We start from the raw sequence: 24,596 nt of genomic DNA on the forward strand, positions 1-24,596 counted from the left end.
GATTTTATATTGACCGAGGCTAACGGGAACCCAGCTGTGACCGTGACCGTATATCTCGAGCTGTGCCGTATTTTGATCTGCCCCAGTAGCCAGTGTGCTTGATTCCCAAACAGACGCTATATCTTCCAATATGCTCATGATCTTCTCAACCAATAGGATTGAAAATGTCATTACCCTTGATGGGTTCCGACAGGAGTGGCAGTTCGAAATTGCTTGACATTGTGAGATTGACCTTTTGAGTGAATGTAAAGACTTTTCTGCCATGCAGAAGCTGGTTACTTTGCTGTGGCTTTGTATTTTTTCGAGAAGTGTAAGGGTCACGCCAATACAACGACAGGGGGTTGTGTTCTTTGACTGTGTCCCTGTTCTAGGGGCGGGACTCTCTCGTGCCTGGTAGGTATTTATCGTAGCCGAAAGTCCTGGGGTATGGTTGCTCGACTCCAGACGAGTCGCAAAAGGAACGGTGGAGTTGACACCTTGTGGTGACATGTTTGATGAAGCCCGTTTCGCCGAGACAAATTCATGAGAGCGATGTTCGTTTGCACGCTTCTTTTTAGAATTCTGTGCCAAATCCCATTGTATATCATCTAGACCTGTATCAGCATGGCTTTCTGCAAGTAACAGGTGGAGATCGGCGGATCAAGTTTACAAGATAAACTTGAGAAAGGCATCCACTAACCTGATGACGAATTACTTGTTGCGAAACTGCTTTCTCGGGTGACTTCTTTGTCGTCTGAGGATGGGCTAGATGCAAAAGCACTTTCTAACTCAAATTCTCCACTGTTCTGATCTGAGAGGGAGACATCGGCTTCGATCAATTCTTCCATATCAAAATCGCGCAAACTTGAATCCAGATAATCCGGTAAAGTCAAATCATGGAAGTCTGGAGGGGTGCCCGACGGTTCTTCACTCTGTCGAATACCAGATGATTCGTCCGAGCTGACGAAGATAGGTGACTGAGTTGCCAAGTTTGTGACCTGGGAATCCCTGTCCACCTCGGCTCGTGCCGGTGAGAGAGTTTGTTCGAGTCTGATATCTTGAAGTGCTGGTGGACCTGAAGGTTGTCTTGAAGCGGCCGTCTTTGCATCTTCTTTGGACAAATGGGAAATAACAATCAATTCTTCCGGTGCTGGTGTTGTAGGAATTTCATTGGGATTATTTCTTTGTGGTGCTGATAGTCTCCCAACTTTGCGCCGTCTAGGTTGCGAGTTATTGGAGTATGTGCAGGCAAGATTTCGGTCTCGACAACGCTGGCAACCAAATCTGTGTCCTGTGCATCTCAACTAAATTTGGTGAAGGGTTAGCCCAATTCTTTTGGGGTCTCGACGATGACCGACCTTCTTGGATCGGCACCCATCGCAGGCAAAATGATTCTGATTTTGACCAGGCTGTGGTAACTGATTCGTGCTCGATATGCAAATGACTTCCCCATCCCGGTCTTCAGTTCGAAGAGTCGCGAACATTTTCCAATGTCAACTTTGCGTTCCAACTCGCACTTTTTGGTGACTTCGAAAAATTGCCACTACATCCAGGAGCAGAAAATGTTCAATTTGAAATACACTGATACTTAAAGAAGAGGAAGGATGTAGGAGGCATATGATGCCCTGCTAAAGTAAGTCTGATCCAATACGTGTCTTCGATGGCAGGTACTGAGTAAAGAAGCATTGCCCTGAACTTTATTTCTAGTCCTGAACTCTAAATGCATTCTCCTCTGGCTGTACTCTGACATGAGGAATTGGCATCCGCATTGTTCTCTCTTTGTTCCGTCTTGAGTAGGTGTCCCAATGTTCTGGGCCAGGCTTGAAACTCAGACAGCCCACATTTTGACATGGTGCTACGTCGAGAGCTTTGACGGGAGGCTTTGCTCTGGGGGCTTTGACTCGACTGACTGCTGGGTCAGGTGTCATAACATTTCCGTGCAGCAGGGAAATAGTGTGTTGGGCCTTTAATAACTGACTAATGAGTGCATCTAACTCCTATTTTTTACGTTATCCGTTGTATTAGGTCAGGCTCTTATGTTAGTAGCACAATCATAAGTGCTTGATGCGAGGAAATACGGTGAAGATGCTAAGGGCGGAACCGCAATCACAGGGCCGACCCCCTGATTCCTAAGTATTAACCTTTCTATATCCTTGTTCATTCGTCTTAAGATATGTCGCAAGAGGGCCCTGAAGATCAGTTGAAGAAACGAGTTGCGAAGTTTACGGAGCGAACAGGGGAACCCTTCTGCTAGGCAGTGTCCTCGATGTTCTGCCCAGAAATAGAGCTGTGCTTCGCCGTGCATCAACCAAGTGAAACCGCCCACTTTTTAACCTTCCGTCGCCTCGACAAACCTCGCCACCGGTTATCCGTACAAGCATTCCCTTCCAATTCGGCTTTATGTCTAGGCCACAAAATAGGTACCAACACGTCAGCATAGTCACCCGCAAAATAACATCACATTGATGAAAGAAAGGGCTGCATGCTAATATCTTTAAAATAAGTAACTGGAAATGAATGTGAGGTTGATTTACTCCTGCTAACGACCTCAGGGTCGTTATATGTGAAACGGGACGGTCGCGATCTCAGTTTGATGAGCTGATAAAGGAGGGATTCTTTCAAAAAATTATCAATATTCAGTAACGCCACAGGTAGCTTTGAAAATCGTACCAAAACGAATTAATGCACCAATTGACGAAAACTGCTTAAGGTAGTGAATCCATCGTCGATAAGCATGGCTTAGAAAAAAAACCTTATCAGGAGTACGGTGTCAAGATATTAGATGTATTGTAACTTAGGCCTTGTCGCCAAATAAAAGAAGCAGTTGGTGATGCTCCGTTACTATGTTTCTATTCTTGTGGCATTAGTTATTAGGAACGAAACAGGTTTTACTTGCTCACCTACTTCTAAGAGAAGAGCGCGGAAGTCAAGAGATATCTTGATACACCGACAGTCATTTATTTCACGCATTGTTTACAGTTTATCTTGCGTTTGTCAAAAGAAAAAAATTGTTATAACAAAACGAATCTAATTGGCTCCATGACTAGATCTTTTCGCTTTGCTATAGGCATAGACGCCTCGCCTCGTCGATAACAAAGAAGTCGAGACTACCTGTTGGATTACTCAGCCAGAATACAGGGAGCTGGCCAGCAGCAGCAGCCGGCAGCGGAACCCGGAGATCCAACCTCCGGGCTGCCAACAACGATATCTTCACTGCTGCTGCTGCTGCCAACCTACCTACTTTCTTCTTCTACACACAGATATACAACCACCAGAATACAGTACCAGTTTTAACCTTTCGTCACCGATCGTTGCTTAGGCACGATTACCTCCCGGGTAACCTGTGATTCCAACACTACCCTTGCTATTTCTTAGCAAAGCATGAAATTGAGTTGGTATCCGCGGGTTGGCTCTCAGCCATCTATGAAGGGATCTAGCCTGAATCCGGACAAAACATCTCGAAGCAAAATGAACATTACAAGAAAATTGATCTGTATGTATGCAACTGAATGTTGTTTCTTGTCGTCTCATTTTTGAACGGCAGGCTACTGAGCTTGCTGGTAGTTAATGTGCACCTCAACATTTTACAGGTCAGACTCACTACACTGTAGCTAGTATATTCAAAACTCATTTGTATACTAAAGAAACTTAAGGGAAGAGTTAGAGAGCGTGTCTCATGAAGAGATACTTTGTCCCTTGTTTCTCCAACTCAAATACACTTTAAGAGATTCACTTGGTGCTATGATCTTGATGTAGTTATAGAGACTGCAAATTATCCGTAATTCAACTTTACCTCTCCAGAATATTCTACCATTTTAATCACATCCCAACATTTTCCGTACCATAATTCCGTTCCAAATTTCCGCTGTCAGAGCTCGAATGTCGAAGATAGTTTTAATAAATCGTCCCACACAAACCCATTACTTGTGCATACCCCAAGTCGCCGATCTTGCGCTGGGTGTTGGTTTGATTTCTACCCACGCCGGGACGGTCTTTGGCCCATTCCGTGATGTCTTCCTTCGTCTTGCCCGTGTATTTGAGTACGTCCTCCTCGGAGATCTGGCCTCTTTTCGAGTCTTGGAGCCGTTGGAACAGTGACTTTTTTGTTTTGGGTGTCGCCAACTTAGACTCGTTTGTGTTTTGCGAGACAAGTGGGGTTTGGCTTTCGGTTTTGGTGAGTTGGTCAAGCATATTGTATTCGATGTCGGGCAGACGGGCTATGTCTGGTTTGATGGAGATGGTTTGATTTAAGGTGTAGGTAGGTAGAGCTTCCAGTATATGGTTGGTGGCGGAAATGTGTTTTGTGAAAAAGCTTGAACGAGCTATTAGGGAGTTAAATAGGCTTTGCGAGCAAGCTTGGTTTCTGCGTGCCGATTGCAACAGCATGTCATGGGACTTATTTCTCGAAAGACCAACATGCACGTTCTGTGGCTAAGTGGCAGTGTTACTGTAGCCGCATGATCCGCTTTACCAGGGTAACAACGAATCACTCGATGGACGATTATACCGGCTAACACTAACACCCTTCGTACAACGGCACAGCAAGTGCAAGGCGGTTCCGAGGAATGAGGTCAATGCCAACATCCTTCCTATCTTGGGCCTTGGCCCAATAGTGGAAACTTGTTAGTTGGGTACGAAGAGCGGGGCTCCTCTCGTTGGTTGCGTCTCAGTTTCGTTGGTCATTGAGAAGCCAAATAGTGGAACGGCTGTGCACGTGAGCTCATCGGGCAACACGACCTTGCTCCAACTGCTAGGGTTGCGGAACGGCAACGCCGAAGACGTTGGCAATAATTCTAAGCCCCACATTCTATGTACGCCTCGGCATGCATACATAGACTCCCCATTGAAGAAGTCGCGCGACATTGTTCGAGGTAGAAATTGGGATTTGGTCATCGGCAAAGCGAGATAGAGGTGTCCAGTTGACAAGCGAGGCTCGTCTCTGACCGAGATGCTGGTGGCTTATAGACTATCTACATCAAAATGCGGCCCTGGAACTCACGCCGCTCGCTCTCGAGCACCAGTGGGCCGCCACTGGGTCCGCTGGCGTCCAGACTCAATGTCACTCTCTGCAGGTCAGCCACCACGCGTACCGTCTCTCCTATGTTTTGATAATCGATCTCGTGATGTCCAGCTGTTTCATCACTCTCTTCCTTCTTCACCTCACGTATCTCAACATTGGGATACGGCAGTCTTCCCTCACGTAACGGAACCAGAAGTACCGGCACATGCAACTCCGACTCCCCAAACTTGGCGTCGCTCTTATCAACGCCCAAACTTTTGAAATTCCCCCGTCTTCGGCCACCAATAAGCCACATATCGCCCGGGCCCGTGACATCATAACTGAACTCATAGTCCCTGTTGATACCCTTGCCATCGCTGACAGCTGTGTCCCAAATGCGTGTCCACCGCAGCCGCAAGTTGGCGGAGAGGAGTTGATTGGCGGCCACCGTTGGGCCAGCAAGCTGCTCTTCAGGCGGTGGAAGCTGAATGTCGACTGAGTGGAAGACGGGAATTGAAGGCACATCAACGGGGATAATAATAGATCGGCTTGCCGAATCTACCTCCTTGATGGCCAACTTTGGATGGTTTGACTGCCAGTCCTGAAGGAAGGTTTTCAGCGCTGTTGAGGCATCGTCTCCAGATCCCGGGACTGGTCCCAGACCAAAAAAGGGGTTATTTGAAAGTAAGGATGAGATGAACGTTGTCGGGACCTCCCCTAGGATGGCGGCACGTTCTAGATCATATGCAGTAAGTCCAGATTGCACCTCTGCCAGTACGCGATTGATCAATAAGGCCGAAAACGTTGACAGGGGCGATTCACGGATGGCTTCTTCCAACACCTTTTCGACAAGGGCGGCAATCTCGTCCAAAAGCACGCTATAGTGAAGTTTGAGGTATAAAGTCCGTTGGGTCTTTGGTGTGATGCTGCCCGTGCTTTTACGGGTAATCTTGTAAAGCAGGCTGGCCGGTTGTTTCGGGTAGACCAAAACAGACTTGTTGGGCGAAGCTGCAGAGTGAGCCTCGAAAACGTCCGAGTCGAGGAGTTCTGTTTTGAACAGCTTCAGTGGGCTAAAAGAGGCAGTCGAAACACTGAATCGTGAGTATAAGGCCTTATGTTTGAACACATCCTGTACATTGACGCCCAACGCGAGCGCAACAGGGATTGAGAAGACGCTTGAATAATGATAAGTGCCGTCATCTGTTGTGTAGGTCATTTCAACTCTGGCCGAAATACTCGCAACGTCTTGCTCAATGGTGTATGGAAAGCGCATCTTAATAGTGGACGAGGCAGATATGCTTCCAAAACGGAAGAGTCCTGCTTCCAGGGGTTTTTTATACTCGAACGCAGGCCCTAGGAATTCTGCCTCTGTAGACGTGATTCTGAGACCGCCAGTTGATGGCTTCACCGAGAGTTCACAGGAGTTTATAGAATTCCAGCCTGTCGACAGTTCAAGGTCGACGGAGTTGTTCTTATCGAGCTGGATATCTCTCGCTGCCGTAAGTCGACAGCTCAGGCCTCCTGCTGGGCGGTAGAGTTCCAAATCAGGCGCACGGAAGATATGCGCCGTCTTGCTTGGTGTCTGATTCACATCACGCTCCCAATGAAGATCAACCTTGTGGCAAATTAGATCTGCACGGTCGATCTTATATTGCCCAGATACGTTTGTCTGCCGGTTGTCAGTTGGTCCCCCCCAATGTCATAATATAGAGAAACCACACTTACCGCACTGACAAGCCGCAGCTTATTAATCCCCGGCTTGAGTGTGTTGGCCTCTGAAGTATTTAGCCAAACCTCTTTCGACCCTCCGGGCGTGGTCCTGGATAACCGGATTGCGGCCTTCTCCAACCTCAGGTCATCTATGAGCAGACTCCTCAGCTTGATTGTGAGAGAGAAACAGTCCTTTCCGTTGTGATACTCAGGGGATCCAACCACCTCGACTTGTGTGAATAGGTGACCCAAAGGAACCCTCACTTCGTTTGAGAGTGTGTTCGCCACACTCAATACCTCGTCCAGGAAGCCGCTGATGGCACTCGTTTCGGGATGCTGGACTTCCGTACGAGGACCAACTGATAACGTCTTTTTTTGTTGTAGTTTTTCGTTCTCTGCTGCAGCTGCTTTCGTCAAAAGCTTCAGCCCCACGCGGACAAATTCATCCTTCCGTTGGAGTTCTTTAAGACACCGAGAGTACATGACGAGCATAGACAACTCCAGTAGACTCCAGCTATTCTCTCCGAAAAAAGGCGTTGTCATGTAGAAGAATGATGCAGCAGGACCGTACTCGCCAAGGTGATATTTCAATACGGCGAGATCAGCCATGCTGGTCTTGACTGCATGGGTGTGATTAGCAACAGTGTAGTGACGCAGGGCTTTGTCGGTAAGTGTCTCGTAGAGGCGGTAAAAGTCGTCTCTGGTATCAAGAGCAGCGTACAACAAGCCATTCTCGATGCCTGCTAGCCCTATGCAAGCTGGCTCTGCGTCGTCTGGTCTTGACTCTTTCTCATCATCAACGTCAAGATTGACATCCTCAAAATCGTTACTGTCTATGTCCCCGAACACAGGCGCCGATGTCCATCCGATATCCCAGCCCCGCTTCTTTCCGCTGCCTTGCAGAATATTCCTGGAGAGAGCATAGAGCTCGGCACGACGCGCAGCTAGTTCTTCCAGCCCAGCCTTTAAGAACTGTGCGTTGGGAGCCGTTGCATCTTCAACGCTAGGCCGTCTTGCGCCGGGAAAGATACCAGGACTGGGAGGTTGTCTCGTGTTTGTTCCCACACGCAGAGAAGAGTTTCGAGCAGGGTGCATCATAGTCTTGAGTTCCGGAATAGATGACTTGGGCTCATGGCCATCGGTAGGGGTGAGGGTAGAAGGTGGAATAGGGAGTGCCTTCGTAGAGGTCTGCGCGAGAATTTGCTGTGCAATAGAGAAAGCAAAGGATGCCACCAGGTTGTCGATTGCTTCGGCCAAGATAGGATTGACAGTGAAGGGGTCCTCATCCGTATGCCTGTTTCTCAATGCCACCAGGATATCTGCTCTCATGACTTGCGAGACAGCCGGGACGAACTCCAATGTCCGACGACAAATCTCCGCTAGCATTGACAAGTTCTCAGACTCTTCGGTTTGTTTAGGAGGCGGGGCACGTGGAGCAACACCATGGAGAACTGACTCCTGCTGCTCCCTAAGCTTTGCTAGGAGTTCCTCTCGAGTGGACCAAGCATTACCAAGGCGAAGTAGCAAGGAGATTTGTCTCGCAAAGATGTAGCAGCGGAAGTCAAAGACAGAAACGTTATTGGCGACGATCATTTCGCGATAGGGTTTTTTCGTCGAACTGATGGGAATTTCGTCGAACTTGTCGGCTTTGGGGGCGTTGGACGCTTGAAGGTCAACCGTTTGGTCATCTTCCAAAGTCCCATCTTCGGCCACAAGGGCCATGACAGCGTCCTCGGCGCGCCTAACAAGGTCATCCGTATGGCTCAACAAAGAGCCGACATGCCTCTCGGCATCTCCAGACGTCGCCTGTTCTTGGACAACTGTGTCAAGGCCAACGCTGAGTTCGTCATAGCCAACTAGGGCATCCTCCACTAATCCAACGCTTTCAAAGCCACGCGCCAATCCCTCCTTCAGGATGAAGAATGTGCAGAAATTCCAGCCTGGAAGAACGCGTTGTGCATCTTTCTCCTTGATATCCTCCTCGTACTGGGACACTCGCATGTCGAAGGACAACAGTATCAGCTCTTTGAACTTTCCGATGAGATCTTCCCATGCATTCTCTGCATCCTGGCGTGACTCGGTGTAGCCGGTCGGGGTGGCAGGGACTACGCGTGGGAGCACGTCATATGGGACATCGTTGATGCCGATCCGGATCTGGGCGACGCGATCGGTCGAGCCCTTGCTAGAGCTGTTGAAATCTGAGCGCAACTTCTCCAGGAGTGTGGAGGAACCGGAGCCCCATCTGGACGTCCTCGCCTTGTCGGCGGCATCGGGTCCCTTGCCGCTGACTCTGGGTTGGTTCGCAGCAAAGGTGTTAGGTATCACGACGTGGACAATCAGGAACTCGAAGGCATCGTGATTCTCTTGCGTATTCAGCTTCCGCGTCGACTGCGAAGGAGGCGTATTTTCCTTGATCCAGTCTCGAATCTCGGCCCTCGTTTGGGACTTGTACGTGTCGCTGTCGTCGCATCGAACTAGCAGAACTTTGAGGTAGGGCGTCCGCCTCAGGCCGGGTATCTGATGGCGCCGTTCCCTACCAGTTTGGCGCGCAGTTGCAGTGGGAGCTTCGGTAGTGTCTGAAGACACGCTCTTCCCGCCAACAGACTGTGTCTGGAAACCATCGTCTTTGACACTGGCGCTGGCTGAGCGTCGGAGCGAAGGAGAAACGGTGGGCGAACTAGGGGCAGCCTGCTCTCCGCCAGCGGGGATGAGCTCGACGTGGAGAGTATCGATAGAGCGCAAAGGTCCTGCATGCGATTGCCAATGGAGGTTTCGAAGGGGCAATCGAGGGACGAGGCCCGGAGCCACGAGTTTGTAGACGTCGTGGGGGTCGAAGTACTCGACTGCGATGCGCATGATTAGTTGGAAAAGACACGAACTGACAATTTGCGCCGTCGCGCAACTTACCTGTAACTTTGGAGGTTGAAAAAGGCCGCTCCATCTTGAACGGCTCCTCCAATTTGGGCTTTAATTACATGGTCCGTCGCGGCGGCATTAGACAAATTACGGCTGCGGAGGTGGGTGCTGCGGTAGTGCCGTTGCAAGGTGTACAACTCGGTGAGGTTAGAGCTTCTGTGGAGACACACTCCTCGGTCATGGAATTAGGCGACCGATGGGTACAGCTGCGCGTGGTGTGCAGCGGTGTGGAGTACTCTAGCCAGTAACCGCAACTACGGCACCCTTGTTTTCCACGTTCGAGTGCATTACAGGAGAGCTCAGGTCCCGATAATTCGCCGAGAGCGGTGTGTGTCCACCTGTCAGATTGATTGGTCCAAGATGACGCCGCTTGCTGCACGCCAACGGAGGGGCACGGCAGAATTTTTGGGTTGTATGAAGTTGCCCCTCGCCCGAGAAAGACTGCGCCATACGTTTATTTTTGCGCCTGATACTCGGGAGGTTGCTCTTGGTGATACCCTTGTTTTCCGACAATATTCTTAGATTCTTTTACCAAAGCTCACATCATGTCTGGCCTTCAAGCCGTCAAGTACACCCGGGGTCGTCTTGAGGTCCTCGACCAGCTGAGACTCCCCCACGAATTCCACTACGATGAAGTCTCAACAAGCGAAGAGGCTTTCGACTGCATCAAGTCAATGAGGGTCCGCGGCGCCCCGGCCATCGCCATTGTTGCCGCTCTCGCTCATGCTGTGGAACTCCACAACGGAAGTTGCAAAGCCACATCCGCGCAAGATACCGTCTCTTACATCGATTCGCGTCTGGATTATCTCAAGGAGAGTAGACCGACCGCTGTCGACTTGACCAACGCCATCAATCAACTCAAGGCCCGCGTACGGTCCGTTTCTCAGGGAGATTCCCAGGCCATCATCGCTGCCTACATCGACGAGGCCGAAAAGATCCTGCAAAAGGATCTCCAGACTAACTTGTCCATCGGCGACCACGGAGCCCAATGGCTGAAGGATGTAGCCAATGCATCGCCCGACTCCAAAATCTCTGTTCTTACCCACTGCAACACGGGTTCGCTGGCAACATCTGGCCATGGAACCGCCCTCGGCATCATCCGGACTCTTTTCTCCAATGACCTCCTCCAGCACGCCTACTGCACCGAGACCAGGCCATACAACCAGGGCAGCAGACTGACGGCTTTTGAGCTCGTGTACGAGAAGATCCCTAGCACGCTGATTACGGATTCCATGGCCGCAGCGCTCTTTGCACTGCAGAAGGAGAAGATGAACATTTCCGCCGTCATTGTCGGGGCTGACCGTGTTGTCCGCAACGGTGACACCGCCAACAAGATTGGAACTTACCAATTGGCTGTCCTGGCCAAGCACCACGGTGTCAAGTTTATCGTTGCGGCCCCCACCACCAGTATCGACCTGGAGACCGAGACTGGGGCGGGCATCAAGATCGAGGAGCGCAAGAGCGAGGAGCTGACACAAATCTCCGGTGCTGTCGTCCAGCCTGATGGCAATGTGCTCGCTGCCCAAACAGTTCGCGTTGCGACAGCCGATCAGCGCATCAACGTCTGGAATCCTGCTTTTGACGTGACGCCGCACGATCTAATTGACGCTGTTGTCACAGAGAAGGGCGCCGTGGTCAAGAATGCTGAGGGCCAGTTTGATTTCCGTCACATCATGCCAGAGCGATGGGCTAAGACGGTTGGCCAGTAATGGATTCTTTCCCCGGATTTACATGTCATATGTGGGGGCTGCAGACCAACGTTGGTTTACGATTAGATGAAATCTATAGACAACATGGTGTAATGATAACATTAAGGTTCCTTTGGTCAATGGGCTTAGGCGGAGTCCTCGAGAGCATGCAAGATTAGCTTCTGATAACCTCCCACGGCCTCCTCGAGATCAGCCACTGTAATGTTTTCATCGCGGCCGTGAGCAACCAAGATAGTGCCTGGTCCATAAAGGTAGCGCGTGTGAGACCCCTTCAGGTTGGGAATGTCAGTGCCATAGTTGGCCACAAGCGTATCGAAGCCTGGCCAGGGTTAGCGGGCGCTCGCGCAAGGTATATGAAGAGTTCTGTATCTCTTACCCTTGACATCACAGTTGGCTTCAACAACTCCGTAGCCGTGGGTGCAAGTCAGTTCAAGCGACTCAGCATCGGTTTCATCAATGATTTTCTGGATCCTGTTCTTGACAATGTTGCCGCCGTCTTTTTCGGGGCCAATGGCAACGCGGACCGCAATCCTGGCAAGAGCAGAGGCGGGAATGACATTCTGCGCAACGCCACCGTTAAACTGACCAACATTCACGGTAGTGTTGCCCCATTTGTCGGTGCTTCCGAGATCCGTCGTAATGATTTTGGCTAGAGCCTTGATCATGATCTCGTTAGCTGACTTGCCCAGCCAGGGGTATCCAGAGTGGCCGGCAACGCCCTTGGCCGAGATATCACAAAAGACACCACCTTTATGCCCGCAGGCTAGCTTATTCTCGGTGGGCTCTCCAAAGATGACAGACTCGAACTGCACAGGCGGGTCGGCCTCTTGCAACGAGTCGGAGAAAAAGCGCATTCCATCGCCCCGGTCCTCCTCGCCTATGACGAACAAAAGCAAGATATCATCAGGGTTGACTTTGCTGGAAGCGAACAAGTCCTCGAGGGCGATGATTTGCGCAGCAACACTGGCCTTGGCATCCACACTCCCTCTGCCACTAATGCGGGTGTCGGGAGTGATCTCTGCATCGGAGATACCGTAGGGAATGTGAGGCGGTACAACGTCGTAGTGCGAGGTGACTACGACGCGAGGCTTGGGCTGGCGCTGGTTCGTCTTCCAGGCCAGAACATTAAAGCGTGGGGTCTCGTCGGTGTTGTTGTCGCGTGGAGGAAGAAACTGAAGGGACGAGACATAGCCCCGACCAGTCAGGTAGTCTACCAAGAATTTTCCAGCGGCGCTCTCGTTGCCTGAGATCGATGGGATCTCAATGAGAGAACGATGCAGAGAAATGAGGTCGTCGCGCCAAGAGGGTGCGGAGGAGGAGGAGGAGCTGGGGGCCGTAGCCGGGCCGTGAGGCGTCAGCGTCAGCGGGGAAGCATCGGCGCCGAGGGGTTGCTGAATGCGGGAGGCGGCAGCCAACCGAAGCAAAAAGCCAAAGGCCAAAAACTGAGAGGCGTGCATTCTGGTTTTGGGCCCAGGAGACGAACTAGAGATGTCGGAATGAAAGTGGCCGCACTCAATTGGTGAAGTGGTGCGCCTCTAATGGCTCCCGACGTGATAATGGCTCTAGTTATCGCAAACGGAGCGGTGTCGGAAGGAGAAAGTGGAAACGGGTCGAAGTAACGGGGATCCTCCGAAGCGGGCGATAATGAGGTCATTGCATCCCGATGTCCCGCCATTGGCTGCAGCCACAGGGGGCCAGACATAGCACCAGCCACCCCCATACTTCCGCTTGCTCACGAGGTGATCCAAGCTTCGTCTCCTCGCTGAGGAACGTTGAGCTGCTGGTGTCAAACGATGTCCCGGCTCTCGCAACAATGGATGCATGTGGAAGGCCGGAGTCGGCTGGCTGTACCAAATATGTGAGATCCGTTGTTGTGGGTGTGTTGTGATCTCTGTGGGCCAGTATTGGCCGATGCCGATGCAGAGCTCGGATCGACTCCGCTTGACGACGCCGGCGGACGACTCGGTGAGAGACATGGCTACTGCACAAGCACATTTGTTGGCAGCGATAGCAGCACATGACAGCAGCTTCAACTTGCCACGAGGCAAAGCATTTTGAAACTCTATCTCGGAGCACCCCATTTTCCATGCTGCCTTCTCATGCCACACACCCTCTTTGTCGAAGCCCTTGGGAATGGAGCTGGGACACGGATCGTCATGGCCGTCCAGATGGATGTCTGTACCCGGCCGAGCTGTTTGCGATCAGCAGTAGAGTGCATTTCTGCTAACCTTCAGTACAAAGAGTACGCACCCAGTACTTGCTACGACAACACAGTACATGGACACAGCTTACTCAGCCCCAGTAGCCCGAGGGCACATCAAAGCCAGGCCATTGTCGCCCCCAAGGTTTCCAGGTAGCATCGTTGTAGGGGCGGGCCCCAGGCGACCAAGCGATGCTGCAGCCGCAGCTGCAGCTGCAGCACCACGGGCATGGAATCTTGCAACCGTTGATTCCAGGAGGCAGGCTGCTTTAGCGGACTCGGCCGCCCGTTCTTCCCCAGACCTGCTACTGGAATTTCGACGGGTCCTAGCCACTCCGTCCACTAAAATTCCACACAGAGATTGCGCCCAGGACCCACTTGACCCTCCCGTCAAGTCAGGGTCGTGCCTCACGCTGCTCCTTGCCTGTCTGGGGGCTGGACAGACACTGGAGCGCTGCTGGATAAGGTACCTCGCCAGCCCAGGCCCCTGGTCCATTCTCGCCTTGCCTCGCCTTGCCTCGCTTGCCTGACTACCAGGACTGTTCGTGAACTCAGCAACCCCCCAGCCATCCATCGCCTCCGACGACCCTTGAGGTTTTCTGCCTACGCCAAACAACAGCTTCAATTGCAGCGCCGCAACGCTCCCCACGATTCCCGGCGACGCGCATTCGACCCCGTCCGACCCATTGCTCTCATTATCCCCATCCTAGATGCAGCTGGCACCCTTTGCGCGCCACTGTGGGCTTCCGAGACGTCGATCCTAAACCTCCTCACGCCCGCCCGGGCCCATCTCCGACCTTCGAGTTGCCGTGTGTCTTGCTCGAACCCGCCTCCGACGCCGGGCTTCGCTTCGGTCGGCTTTGACGAGCTAGTCATCGCCTCGCGAAGGGATGCAGGCGAATCGAGGGAATTCCCAGGCCCTGGGTCGAAAGGCCAAGGTGCGTTGCCCACTGCCCGCCCCTCGCCGCGAATCCTCGGTTGCCCACTTACCTGCCCAACCAATTGCCCTGCGTCCAAGTCTACCAGCGCCGTTCCTCGTGTCTAACGCTTCAGCAGCTTGCTCGTTCGTACCAGGAGCTTCTTGAGTAAGTCCCCGGCGCTTACACCTATCCGCCCCATCACCTGGCTGAAGCTGATCATCTCTTTCTGCAGTGAATTCTCCAACAAAGACCTCGGCTCTGTTGGCAACTACACCCTCGGCCGCCTGATTGGAAAGGGCTCCTTTGGCAAGGTCTACTTGGCCACCCACAAGCTCACCAATGGCTCCAAGGTAAGCCAGCGCGACGACGCCCGGGGTAGCGGTCTGCCCTCGACAGCAACACTGACAAGTTTCTGCGTAGGTCGTTCTCAAGTCCGCGAACAAAGGTGACTCGAACCTCGCGCGAGAGATTCATCACCACCGACAATTTGTCCACCCCCACATCGCGAGGTTATACGAGGTTATAGTTACGGAGAACCTAGTTTGGTTGGTGTTGGAATATTGCGCTGGTAGGCTATATATGCATTGCGTCCAACACAACGTTGAGATTAACCAAATCCCCACAGGTGACGAGCTCTACAACTACCTCCTCGAACACGGCCCGCTTCCCATCCACAAAGTTCAAAAGATATTTGCCCAGCTTGTTGGCGCCGTCGCATACGTACATCAGCAATCATGTGTCCACCGCGATCTGAAGCTTGAAAATATCTTGTTCGACAAGCACGAAAATGTGAAGTTGGTGGATTTCGGCTTCACGAGAGAGTACGAAGGCAAGTCGAACCATTTGCAGACGTTTTGCGGTACTATATGCTACTCGGCTCCCGAGATGCTCAAGGGCGAGAAGTACGCTGGGGAGAAGGTTGATGTGTGGAGCTTGGGCGTCATCCTCTACGCCCTGCTATGCGGAGAGCTGCCTTTTGATGATGACGACGACAACATCACGCGGTCGAAAATCCTCGGCGAAGAACCCAAATTCCCCGAGCACCTGCCCCTCGCTGCTATTCCGTTAATCAAAGCGCTTCTCTCCAAACGGCCGTTACTCCGACCTTCTCTGCCCGATATTCTCGCACACCCCTTTCTCGCCGAGCATGCGCCAGCACAGCAAGCGATCCTCAAACTGCAACGGCCGCCGCCATTTTCGACTTCTCTTGAAAAGGAGACCCTTCAGCGCATGCGAGGCGCAGGCGTCGATATCGACTCGGTTATCGAGAGTGTTCTTTCCCAACGGTGTGATGCTTTGGCTGGCTGGTGGACCCTACTCATTGAAAAGGAGGCGCGGAAAGTACTGCGGAGGGAGAGGAAACGTCGCGAAAGAGAGGCTGAGAACAGGAGCTTACGACGTCTATCTGCCGCGTCTAGCCGACTCGAGCGCATTGCACCTGTATTGCAAGAGGTCGATGAAGACGGAGGCCTGACCAACCGTTTTATCAGGCTCGAAGAAAGCCCCATGACACCCCGGATGAGAGGCCGGTCAGAAAGGCGAAGCGCTCACTATTCTGATTTTGGGGATTTGCCAGGTCTTCCCGAACACAGCAAGGAAAATGGGAGCCCAGACACCGAGCAACCACCGCCTCCAGTCGACAAGGATTCGATCCGGTCTGCCAGTACGTCCAGAAATCGTCGCCCGGTCCCACCCCCTAAGGAGGGGTTCATCCGGAGTGCGAGATCTCGGGGTTCGACCCTTCACCTAGTGACCACCTCGGAGGCTTTGGCGGCTAACGGAACGCCAGAGCGACCCCCTGAACCGCAGCAGAAAGTCCGGAAGAAGCCGTCCCAGGCCATAATTGCCCACTGGAAGAACTGGACGCACTGGTTCTTTGAGAATACCCGTAGGGGCAGGCACGCCAGCAAGCGGGGTAGCCACTCGACGCCCAACCTGGTTGATAAAAATGGCAGCGTTGCGGGCAGCAGTAGCAAGCATTCGAAGGACACGAGTCCTCGACCACAGACGAGCAAGTATCCGACAAGCGATGCAGGGGTACCATCGTCCAAGGCCGGACTGCCTCGTGGTGTAGTAGCCAACGGTCACGCAAACAAGGCTCTTCCAGGCCAAGGCGGAACTGGCGGCTTCGGCAGCCCAGCGTCCGGTGGTGGCTCTACACCCTCACATATGCCTCATCGGATAGCAACGTCTTACAAGCGACAATCACTGTCACCATCTCCCTTGACACCTCGCACCACAATGCGGCGCTCCTCGGCTGGACTGCGGGGCCGCAAATCCACTTCATCATCAGTCTCATCTATTCGTTCAATGCCCCACCATCATCATTCTCATTCTAAAGCTTCGTCGACAAGCTCTAATGGCTCAGTGTCGACATCAATGTCCAAGAACACGCTCCAACGCGGGCAATCACCTCACCATTCTGTCAAAGTTCTCCCTGCCACTCCGACAAACACCGCTTTCCCGTCCAACATTCGCCTTGTGCGCGGACCTGGCCCTCCTGCCCCTCTTGCTTTGTTCAATGAGGGTATGCCATCTTCGCCAGCATCTGGGATGCAAGCTCCGGGCTCACCGAACCCCTTTGCACAAGGAGGGGGCATTTTGTTTGCCAAGCGGAAGCGAAACATCTTCAAGGGCCCAATGTTAGCCTTTGGCGGCGCCGGCGCCGGCGGTGGTGGAGGTAACAACGCAAGAAGCACCGGGTCCAGCCACTCGCGGAGTGCAAGTGCTTCCGGCATTGGTCGTCGATCTGGCGAGGTGACTATACAGGAAGAGGCGGAAGAGGAGATCGAGGAGGTTGATGCCTTCAGCCCCGTCATTGGAGGGCCTGGCGAGCGCATTGAAGAGCAAATTATTGAGCACGGCGAGTCAGAGGACCTGACAGGACAGGTCAATCCGGACGAGGATGCTGACCCGGTTACGCCCAAGGCTATCGTTCCGCCAGTCCAAACATGACATGGCGCTGACCGCCTTCCAACAGCACGGCACTGGGGATTGCCGCTTCTGTTGCCCTTGTTTTCCTTTTCTGTTTCTTCTCCTTCTCTTTTTTCTACAAACTTGATCATACATTGGTTGATCATACACGCTCGATAAAAACGAGCCGAGGCAAAAGTTCTCATAGTGTTATTTTCTGTATATTTCCCCTTCGACGACATGTACCATACTTAGAGGATACCTTGTACTAAACAGACGGTGCTGATACTTTTTGCAATGGGAAAATGGATACAAGACAAGGCCACATTGCCGTCAATGTGCGGTATTCGATGTTGACCGTCATGGTTATTTTTTCCGTGGCACTGCCAGAATATTGCCATGGTCCGGACGTCGCTATAGCAATATCTACTGCTTCCTTGCCCTCGCAGACTCTGCTAGGCCCTTTCTTGCAATCACAATCTTGTCAACGGTCTCTGTCGTCGCGCACACGGAGGCGTCAAATGACTTGAGTTCTGAATCGCCCATGGTCGCTAGGGCAGCCAGGCCTAGGAAACCGTGGTAGATGTCCGGCGGACCCCCGGGGTACTTGGAGAAGCCGCCAATGAGGTGCTGTGTCTTGTTCATAATGAAACGACGGGAGGGTACGGCGTCGATGAGGTCGACATGGCCCAGCATCTGCAGATGTCAGCACAAGCAATACCCACAGTGTAAGAGGAATCCATCTCCAATACCTTTAATGTTCCACCCACCCACCAACAGTAGCACGTATCCGCGACCTTGTTGCACCGTCCGTTGAACCCTACACACCGCGTGCTGTCATTTAGCGACAACTCGCCCAGCGTCTCCGGCAGGACAAAATTGACCGTGTCTGCGTCTTCCGAATCGTTTGCATTCTCGAGGTACTCGAACTGGCGGTATACGAGGAACTTTAGCAGCAAAGACATGTTCGGCACGCCCCTTTTGAGGGTCTCGCTACGGTGCGGGGTTGCACCCTGCTCGGATGGTCGGTCGAGGAGACAGAGCGCGCTTACCGCGCACCAGGCATAGCCAGCTGCAAACATACGGCTCAGTCCAATGTTCGAGGGATTCTAGATGGCGTGGACGTACCATGAGATTCATTCTGGTGGGAGCTCTCCGCGAGACCACCGTCGTACGTTTGCCCGCGACGAATATGGCCAACCAGCGCATCCACGTCGATATCCTCAACCCAGTCCTCATCTCCCTCTCCCATGTCCCCTCTAAGAATCCACCGCACCATGGCGGCCAGGTAGCAAAGCCGCATGTCTCGACCTCCCTCAATTCGTCCATCTTCAAGGATAAGCTCCCCAAAGCTCCCATCAGACCGCTGTAACCGCCTTAGCCACTGCAGCGTCGCAACTCTATTCACACCCTGGAACGCAGTCTTGGCCTCCTCGGGACTATCGGCGACGATAGCCAATATCAAGAGCCCAAAGTACGTTGACGCGACGTTCGCCGAGCTCGAATGCTTAGTCTTGGGCGTTCCCTTCTCGAAGTCCCAGCCCGCATATAACTCGGTCGGCAAGGCATGATTCGGGGAGCCGCAGAAGCCGCCGCCGGGGTGCTGCAGGCCTAGTACAAAATTCCGCGCATTGGCTCGGTCTGCTGGTGTAAGAAGGTGCGGATTGTCCTTGGAGGGCTCGGTCGGGGAGAGGAAGTCGAGGGCAGCGAGGATGAAGAAGGACAGGGCTAGGCGGGTGCTGTCGGAGGATGTGTACTGGTGCGGGAGGAAGGACTTGTGGCAACGCTGCCAGTATTTGATGTGGCGCGCCTTGTCTAGGGGCATGGCTGTCTCGGCTGCCATATTGGCCGTCGCTGTTCCTAAGCTGCCGGCAGTGACAACCGTTAGAATCTCGTGGTCGAGATATTGGCTGTGGGGGAAGACATTCCAGGCTCCTTGGTAGGACTTCGTCCCAGCACAGGACACGATCGGACGGGTAGGACCCCACCCCCACCCAGCTGTGTGGCTTGGCTCAGCTCAGCTAAGGGGAGCTGGAAGTGCACTAGCAGGGAAGCTACCCATTAAAAGACCACTGAAGCCTCGCACTACTCTGATGTCTTAGACGAATGAGAAGCTCCATTTCGATAAGCCTTGCTGCTGCAGGATTAGCTCACATCCATCCACCCGATAAGACATGTCCATCTTTTTGTCCAACGTGACTGCGACGCTTCTCCTGATCTACTCCTCGTTCCCTGGCCCGTCGCAACTCCTCTTTTGACCTTTGCTGGAAAGTCATCAGAAACCGCAAAGATGGCGCTCATTTCAGCGAAAACGATCATAACCTCCCTCTCCCTTTTCCACGTTACGCTCGCCTTCTTCTTCCTCACGAACCCAGCAACCATCGCCGACCAGGCCCTGGTGTTCATCCTGGGCGAATCCATGGGCATGGTGAGTCTCTGAGCTTCCCCGCCCCCAGTAGATCAACGCATGTTTCGGAGCCTAATATGTCTCCCACTCCAGCCCCATGCACGAAGCTTCGAGAACAAGTCTCCAGCCTTGGCTTTCCTCGCTGCCGTGCTCGGCATGATGGGCATCAGCGACCTCGCTACACTGAGTATGCCCGAAGAGGTCTGGCTGATCCACCACTGGGCAACACAGGGTAAGTCCACTGTCCCTTTCGCATTCTACGGGCTTAGGGGAAACCTGGTTTGCTAACCTCCTCAACTCAGCGCCCGTTCGCCTCTTCGTGTCGATCAGCTTTGTCCTCTACACATTCCTCTTCGGACCCTCGTCTCCCTTCTACGGCAGCCCGAATCGCGGCGGCCGCTTGGCACACCCTTCGGCGCACGTGAACAACCCGCGCTACACGCCCTCAACCTGGGGCGGCGACGGCCTCAAGAACCGCGTCTTCTTGACCTTTGCCTTCCTCGAGATGTTGAGCTGGTTTTGGGTGTGGATGACCCTGCGCGAGGAGCGAGAACAGTTTGCGCGGTCGCGCAACAACAAGAGGAGGCCCAGCCAATCGAACGATTACTAGGTACACGGACGATATGCGTGCCGTGCCGTTCTTCGAGATGTGACGTCACAAGCGTGTCGAGTATGGCCACTGTTAGATTGGCTCAGTGTGGCGGGAAGGTTCGTGGCCTTGAGTGTGGTCTCGTTTGCATCATGCGGAGTTTGTCAGATGGCTTGCATCATGGGAAGGATATATACCCGGCGCGCTTGTTACTCGATCAAAAGAAGAGGGCTAATGACGGTTCTCTATTATTGAGCTCCTTGCTTTTCGGTGATAAAACTACCCCTCTAATGTCGCAAACCGGGGTAATGGGCTCCGCGCATCTCAGTCATATACATGAAGTGAGAAATCTACTCCCATCGCACCACCTCCCAGCCCTTGATGTTGGTCCGCCAACTATCAGTGACCCTCTGCGACCAAACACCAACATGTGATCCAGCAACCTCGCGGATCTGCTTCGCCAGCTTGTCGTCCGGCTCTGCCTCGAAGGTCCATGAACTCAACCGGGAACTCAGGCTATCGCTCTCCTTCTTCATCAAGGCAACCCGTGCCTTGCCTTCCGTCATAGCGGTGCCCGCTGCACTCTCCAAGGCCTTGACTTGCGCCATCACGTCCTTGGGCAAATTGCTCTGCCCTGAACGGTCCCGCTCCTTCTCTCGCTCATTGAAAGCCACGATGTATGATGTCGCCAGCTTCACAGCCGCGGCAGCATCGCGAAGAATGGAAAGGCCATGAAGCGAACTCAATATCAACAGCACCTCGGAGCCTTCCGCCTCGGTCGGAGTTGATAAGGACTGGGCGCGGAGGGCTTCGAGACCCGACTTGACGGCCGACACGATACTTGACAGAAGTTCTGGGGGCGGCGGGCCTCTGCTGGCGGCGATGGCGATGGGTACCAGTGTCGCAAGAAGGGAGATGATGTCGTAGAACATCTCTTCCTGCTGGGTGAGTTGTTTCCCACGAGCATGCAAAAACTTGCTCATGGAGGCGCTCAGTCTCTGGAGGGATTCCAGAATGAATGTCTGCTCTGCTGCTGTTGTCTGCGCAACATTGGTGACCTTATACGAAGGTGCGGGTTTGAAAGACAGGGTGTCAAAGAACTTCTCTGCGGAGAGGGCCAGGTGGGAGCGAATGTTCTGGCGCTTCGGTTAGCAAATCCCGGTGATAAAGGCAATAGGTACATACCGATGGATCCGGGCCCAGTCGCAGGACGTCGTAGATGGGCCGACTTGTTGCCGCCTCCAGGTTAGGGACAGATCCGTAATCAATCACATCATTCAACACAGTAGCATCGATGATCTCCTCTACAGACAGACAAGTGTTAGCAACGTGACAACACAGGGTGGTTGCGATTGACTCCTCACCGATTGCGGGCTCGTCGAAGACCGTGTCTCCACGAACACCCAGAGCTCTAGCAGCTCTGGACTCCTCCACATAGCCCATGACAAGCGTGCAACTCGACCTCAAACGCTCAATGTAACTCGGAATATCAAGGATGGCCGTGTAGCTCTCTGCTTCAAAGGCATCAGCCAGTCGTCTAGGCATTCTGAGCTTCAGAGATGTGCTGTAGTGAGCCTTCAGGCCCTGCATTAGACCTCTCTCAGGTCTGTTGGGTGGCAAAACCAGCGTTGGGGCGACGGTCGATAGGCGGTCGAAGAAGTAGGGGCCAAGCGAGTCAATGATGGTGCGCTTGACGTCTGCCGTATCCCAAACTTCTCGAGCTCGGGATGCGCAGCCAAGCACAAGATAGATGCGAACCAAGACAAGCGTCAGCCTTGTGTGCTTTGGCGTTCTGGTGAGCTGATCCTCGATGATGAGGGCAGCCTGGAGCAGGCGGTTATACCGGCTATTTTTCGAGAAGCAAGTAGGTCTGTCAACTCCACGTTGGTGCACGCCGCTCAATCTAACACAGCATGTTGCTGCAAGGATGGCAAGCTCGGGTATGCAGTCGAGGGAAGACTTTATTTCGGAAGAGTTGATGAGAGTAGAGTACAGAGCCAGTGTCGACTCTAATAGGTTTTTCAGGCAGACGGTGCAGGTGGGGATTTCGTTGACTGCCGCGCAGAAAATGCATTTCCAGTCGTTCGGTTTCGTCGGGTTCTCATTCGGGACGCGGATGATTGTTTTGGACGATGAGAGAGCAAGGTACTGCAGCTTGAAGGCCAGCGCCTTTATGGATGCTGACCGGGTGACGTCCTGTGATTCTTCTGCCAGTCGAGTGACGTACTCGTAGGCAATCTCCTTGATCTCCTGGGGCGGGAGCCTCTCCACGAAGCCTCTGACATCTTCAAAACAGGCGGGAGACTCGCATTCGATATCGATGTACCGACAGATTTCTTCGAACTGGTTTGATTTGGCCGAGTTTGTATCAGGGCTGGACGCCGTAAGATGGGCGAAAAGAAAGGAGGCTTCAACTTTTGCCAAGCGGACGTTGCGCTTGTAAATGGAACGGACATTTTCCTGTGTCAAGAACCGGTTGATGAGTTCTGACACCTCGACCGAAACCCTATTGCAGGTTAGACACAGCGTAGATAAGCATGGACATCAACTCACTCTTGAAGAGATTCTCCTATCCGGCCAGCAGCATTAAGGAACTTTTTCCACACAGTCCAATCACACGCGAGAAGGCTCAACTGATCCTTGTCGTTGGTGGCCGAAAGGCATTCTTTGCAAAGATCATACACGGTCTTCCACTTCCCCATTCGCTCAAGGACCTGGATGGTATGCAGGAACAAGTCCTTACGCCCCGCCTTGAACTGGTAAACGGGATTGAGAGTAGGGCCCTTGAGAGCCGTCTCCCATTCCGCGTCAGAGCCATGGGCCTCAAGAATGCGGTAGAAAAGAAGGATTTCTTCCTCTGTCTTAATCGCTCGGTCGGAGACTTCTCCGTTCTTCTTGGAGCCACTCTGTTAGCCACAGTTGCTTTGCTGCAAGGCTTCGTCTTACCTGTTCGGCAAACTGCGCCGCGCGTTGCATCTGCTTCAGTGCCAACATGCCATAGAGCTGCTTCTTTCCAGCGGGACACTGGTCGCTGATCTACATCAGAGTTAGCAAGGTTCCTCGGCAGAGCGCGATCCCAAGAGACTAACCGCTAACATATGAGTAATAGCAATATTCCAGAACAAGAAGCTCCGTTCTTGGGGGAACGACTTATCGAGAACTGCCGCGATCTGTTTGCTCCCGTTAGAATATGACATTCATACTCAAGCTGCGAGAGAAACTCACTTGCTGTGCGCTGACCAAGTCCCAGTGCAGCAGACAAGACTCGAGGCATCTTGTCCCACCATTCTTGTCCTTGGGATTTGCCTTGACATAGCGCAACTTCAGGGGGCCAAAGGTTGCGGAGAAATCCTGGCCTTCAACAAAACCCTCAGAGGCCCACTCCAACAGCTCAAGAGAATCGACGTCCCTCACAGCTGATGCATCATTGACAAGCTTCTGAACGGCAAAAAGAGGCGCGGCCTTTTCCAGAGGTGACTCTAAGTGACTCTCGGCGCATATTTTCACGGCCTGAAATGTTTGATCAGCTTTAAGTGAGTCAGGTTGGCGGTGAGGGTGAACGACTTACCTCAAAATAGGGATCGTTAGAGGTCCGGAATCGCTTCTCAGCGAGACGGATGACGTTGGCCCATTGTCCATCGTTGAAGGCCGACTGCAGCTGCAGATCGATGCCGCTCTTCAGCTGAGGCCGGTTCCAGGACATGGTGATGCTTCTGATCGGATGGCGGGGCACAGTTAGCTTTGGAGGGGCACTGCGCTCTAAGGTGCAGCAAGAAACGTCTAGGGAATTACACTGTAATGTTTGATTGGCCTCTCGGGTAAATACTCTCCCCGGCCTCCGGGACCCCACCTCCCGTCCTGGGTCCCGGTCCAAAGTCCCGGCCAACCCAAATTACCTCCGATTCTACGGCGCCGATCCGGTCCAGCTCAACGACAATGTCACAGCTGACATGCATGGCCGTCCGGAACTACAGACAAACTAAGCTGCCATTATTTATCACAGGGGTAGGGCCAAAGAGCCCTTTGAAGGCGAACTGATAAAGTACGCTCAAACAAGCAGACGACACCCTCATATCCCAGCTAATCCCATTGCCGCTATTAGAGGGGAGCTAATATCTCTTTTAAACATGGCCAAGTTACTCATACAGCATGACGACTCGCTTCCCGAGTATGCATGCATAATACATAATGTACACTACTCCATCCTCCTGTCAATGCACCCTTCGCTGGTCGATTTAAAGCTCGTGGCGGCGG

At 52.9% G+C, this 24,596-nt stretch overlaps 7 protein-coding genes across 7 annotated transcripts; 3 read left to right on the top strand and 4 right to left on the bottom strand.

Annotated features, from left to right (window-relative positions):
* Nucleotides 1-4,949: 4,949 nt before the first annotated feature.
* Nucleotides 4,950-9,629, bottom strand: EsH8_VI_000014 (transport protein particle complex II subunit TRS130; the record flags this gene model as incomplete). The annotated part of the gene is made up of 3 exons (XM_083271267.1): nucleotides 4,950-6,647; nucleotides 6,704-9,531; nucleotides 9,596-9,629. 3 exons carry the CDS (start codon nucleotides 9,627-9,629, stop codon nucleotides 4,950-4,952), a joined length of 4,560 nt encoding a protein of 1,519 aa, XP_083126441.1.
* Nucleotides 9,630-10,149: 520 nt separating this feature from the next.
* Nucleotides 10,150-11,313, top strand: EsH8_VI_000015 (S-methyl-5-thioribose-1-phosphate isomerase MRI1; the record flags this gene model as incomplete). The annotated part of the gene is made up of 1 exon (XM_083271268.1): nucleotides 10,150-11,313. One exon carries the CDS (start codon nucleotides 10,150-10,152, stop codon nucleotides 11,311-11,313), a length of 1,164 nt encoding a protein of 387 aa, XP_083126442.1.
* Nucleotides 11,314-11,438: 125 nt separating this feature from the next.
* Nucleotides 11,439-12,770, bottom strand: EsH8_VI_000016 (M20 family metallopeptidase; the record flags this gene model as incomplete). Its single annotated transcript, XM_083271269.1, has 2 exons — nucleotides 11,439-11,632; nucleotides 11,690-12,770. 2 exons carry the CDS (start codon nucleotides 12,768-12,770, stop codon nucleotides 11,439-11,441), a joined length of 1,275 nt encoding a protein of 424 aa, XP_083126443.1.
* Nucleotides 12,771-14,403: 1,633 nt separating this feature from the next.
* Nucleotides 14,404-17,388, top strand: EsH8_VI_000017 (non-specific serine/threonine protein kinase; the record flags this gene model as incomplete). Its single annotated transcript, XM_083271270.1, has 7 exons — nucleotides 14,404-14,451; nucleotides 14,570-14,598; nucleotides 14,666-14,783; nucleotides 14,854-15,001; nucleotides 15,059-16,096; nucleotides 16,184-16,582; nucleotides 16,802-17,388. 7 exons carry the CDS (start codon nucleotides 14,404-14,406, stop codon nucleotides 17,386-17,388), a joined length of 2,367 nt encoding a protein of 788 aa, XP_083126444.1.
* Nucleotides 17,389-17,772: 384 nt separating this feature from the next.
* On the bottom strand, nucleotides 17,773-19,189 carry EsH8_VI_000018 (protein geranylgeranyltransferase type I subunit CDC43; the record flags this gene model as incomplete). The annotated part of the gene is made up of 3 exons (XM_083271271.1): nucleotides 17,773-18,042; nucleotides 18,099-18,418; nucleotides 18,475-19,189. 3 exons carry the CDS (start codon nucleotides 19,187-19,189, stop codon nucleotides 17,773-17,775), a joined length of 1,305 nt encoding a protein of 434 aa, XP_083126445.1.
* Nucleotides 19,190-19,636: 447 nt separating this feature from the next.
* EsH8_VI_000019 (increased loss of mitochondrial DNA protein 1) lies at nucleotides 19,637-20,363 on the top strand (the record flags this gene model as incomplete). Its single annotated transcript, XM_083271272.1, has 3 exons — nucleotides 19,637-19,774; nucleotides 19,847-19,985; nucleotides 20,056-20,363. The coding sequence occupies 3 exons, from the start codon at nucleotides 19,637-19,639 to the stop codon at nucleotides 20,361-20,363; spliced, it is 585 nt and encodes a 194-aa protein (XP_083126446.1).
* A 329-nt stretch (nucleotides 20,364-20,692) lies between these two features.
* On the bottom strand, nucleotides 20,693-24,045 carry EsH8_VI_000020 (N-acetyltransferase B complex non catalytic subunit-domain-containing protein; the record flags this gene model as incomplete). The annotated part of the gene is made up of 8 exons (XM_083271273.1): nucleotides 20,693-21,478; nucleotides 21,528-21,646; nucleotides 21,707-22,848; nucleotides 22,896-23,236; nucleotides 23,289-23,378; nucleotides 23,432-23,512; nucleotides 23,568-23,852; nucleotides 23,911-24,045. The coding sequence occupies 8 exons, from the start codon at nucleotides 24,043-24,045 to the stop codon at nucleotides 20,693-20,695; spliced, it is 2,979 nt and encodes a 992-aa protein (XP_083126447.1).
* Between the last annotated feature and the right edge of the window lie 551 nt (nucleotides 24,046-24,596).

The sequence above is a fragment of the Colletotrichum jinshuiense genome, chromosome 6 (assembly GCF_051148585.1).
Source record: "Colletotrichum jinshuiense chromosome 6, complete sequence".
NCBI lineage: Eukaryota > Fungi > Ascomycota > Sordariomycetes > Glomerellales > Glomerellaceae > Colletotrichum > Colletotrichum jinshuiense.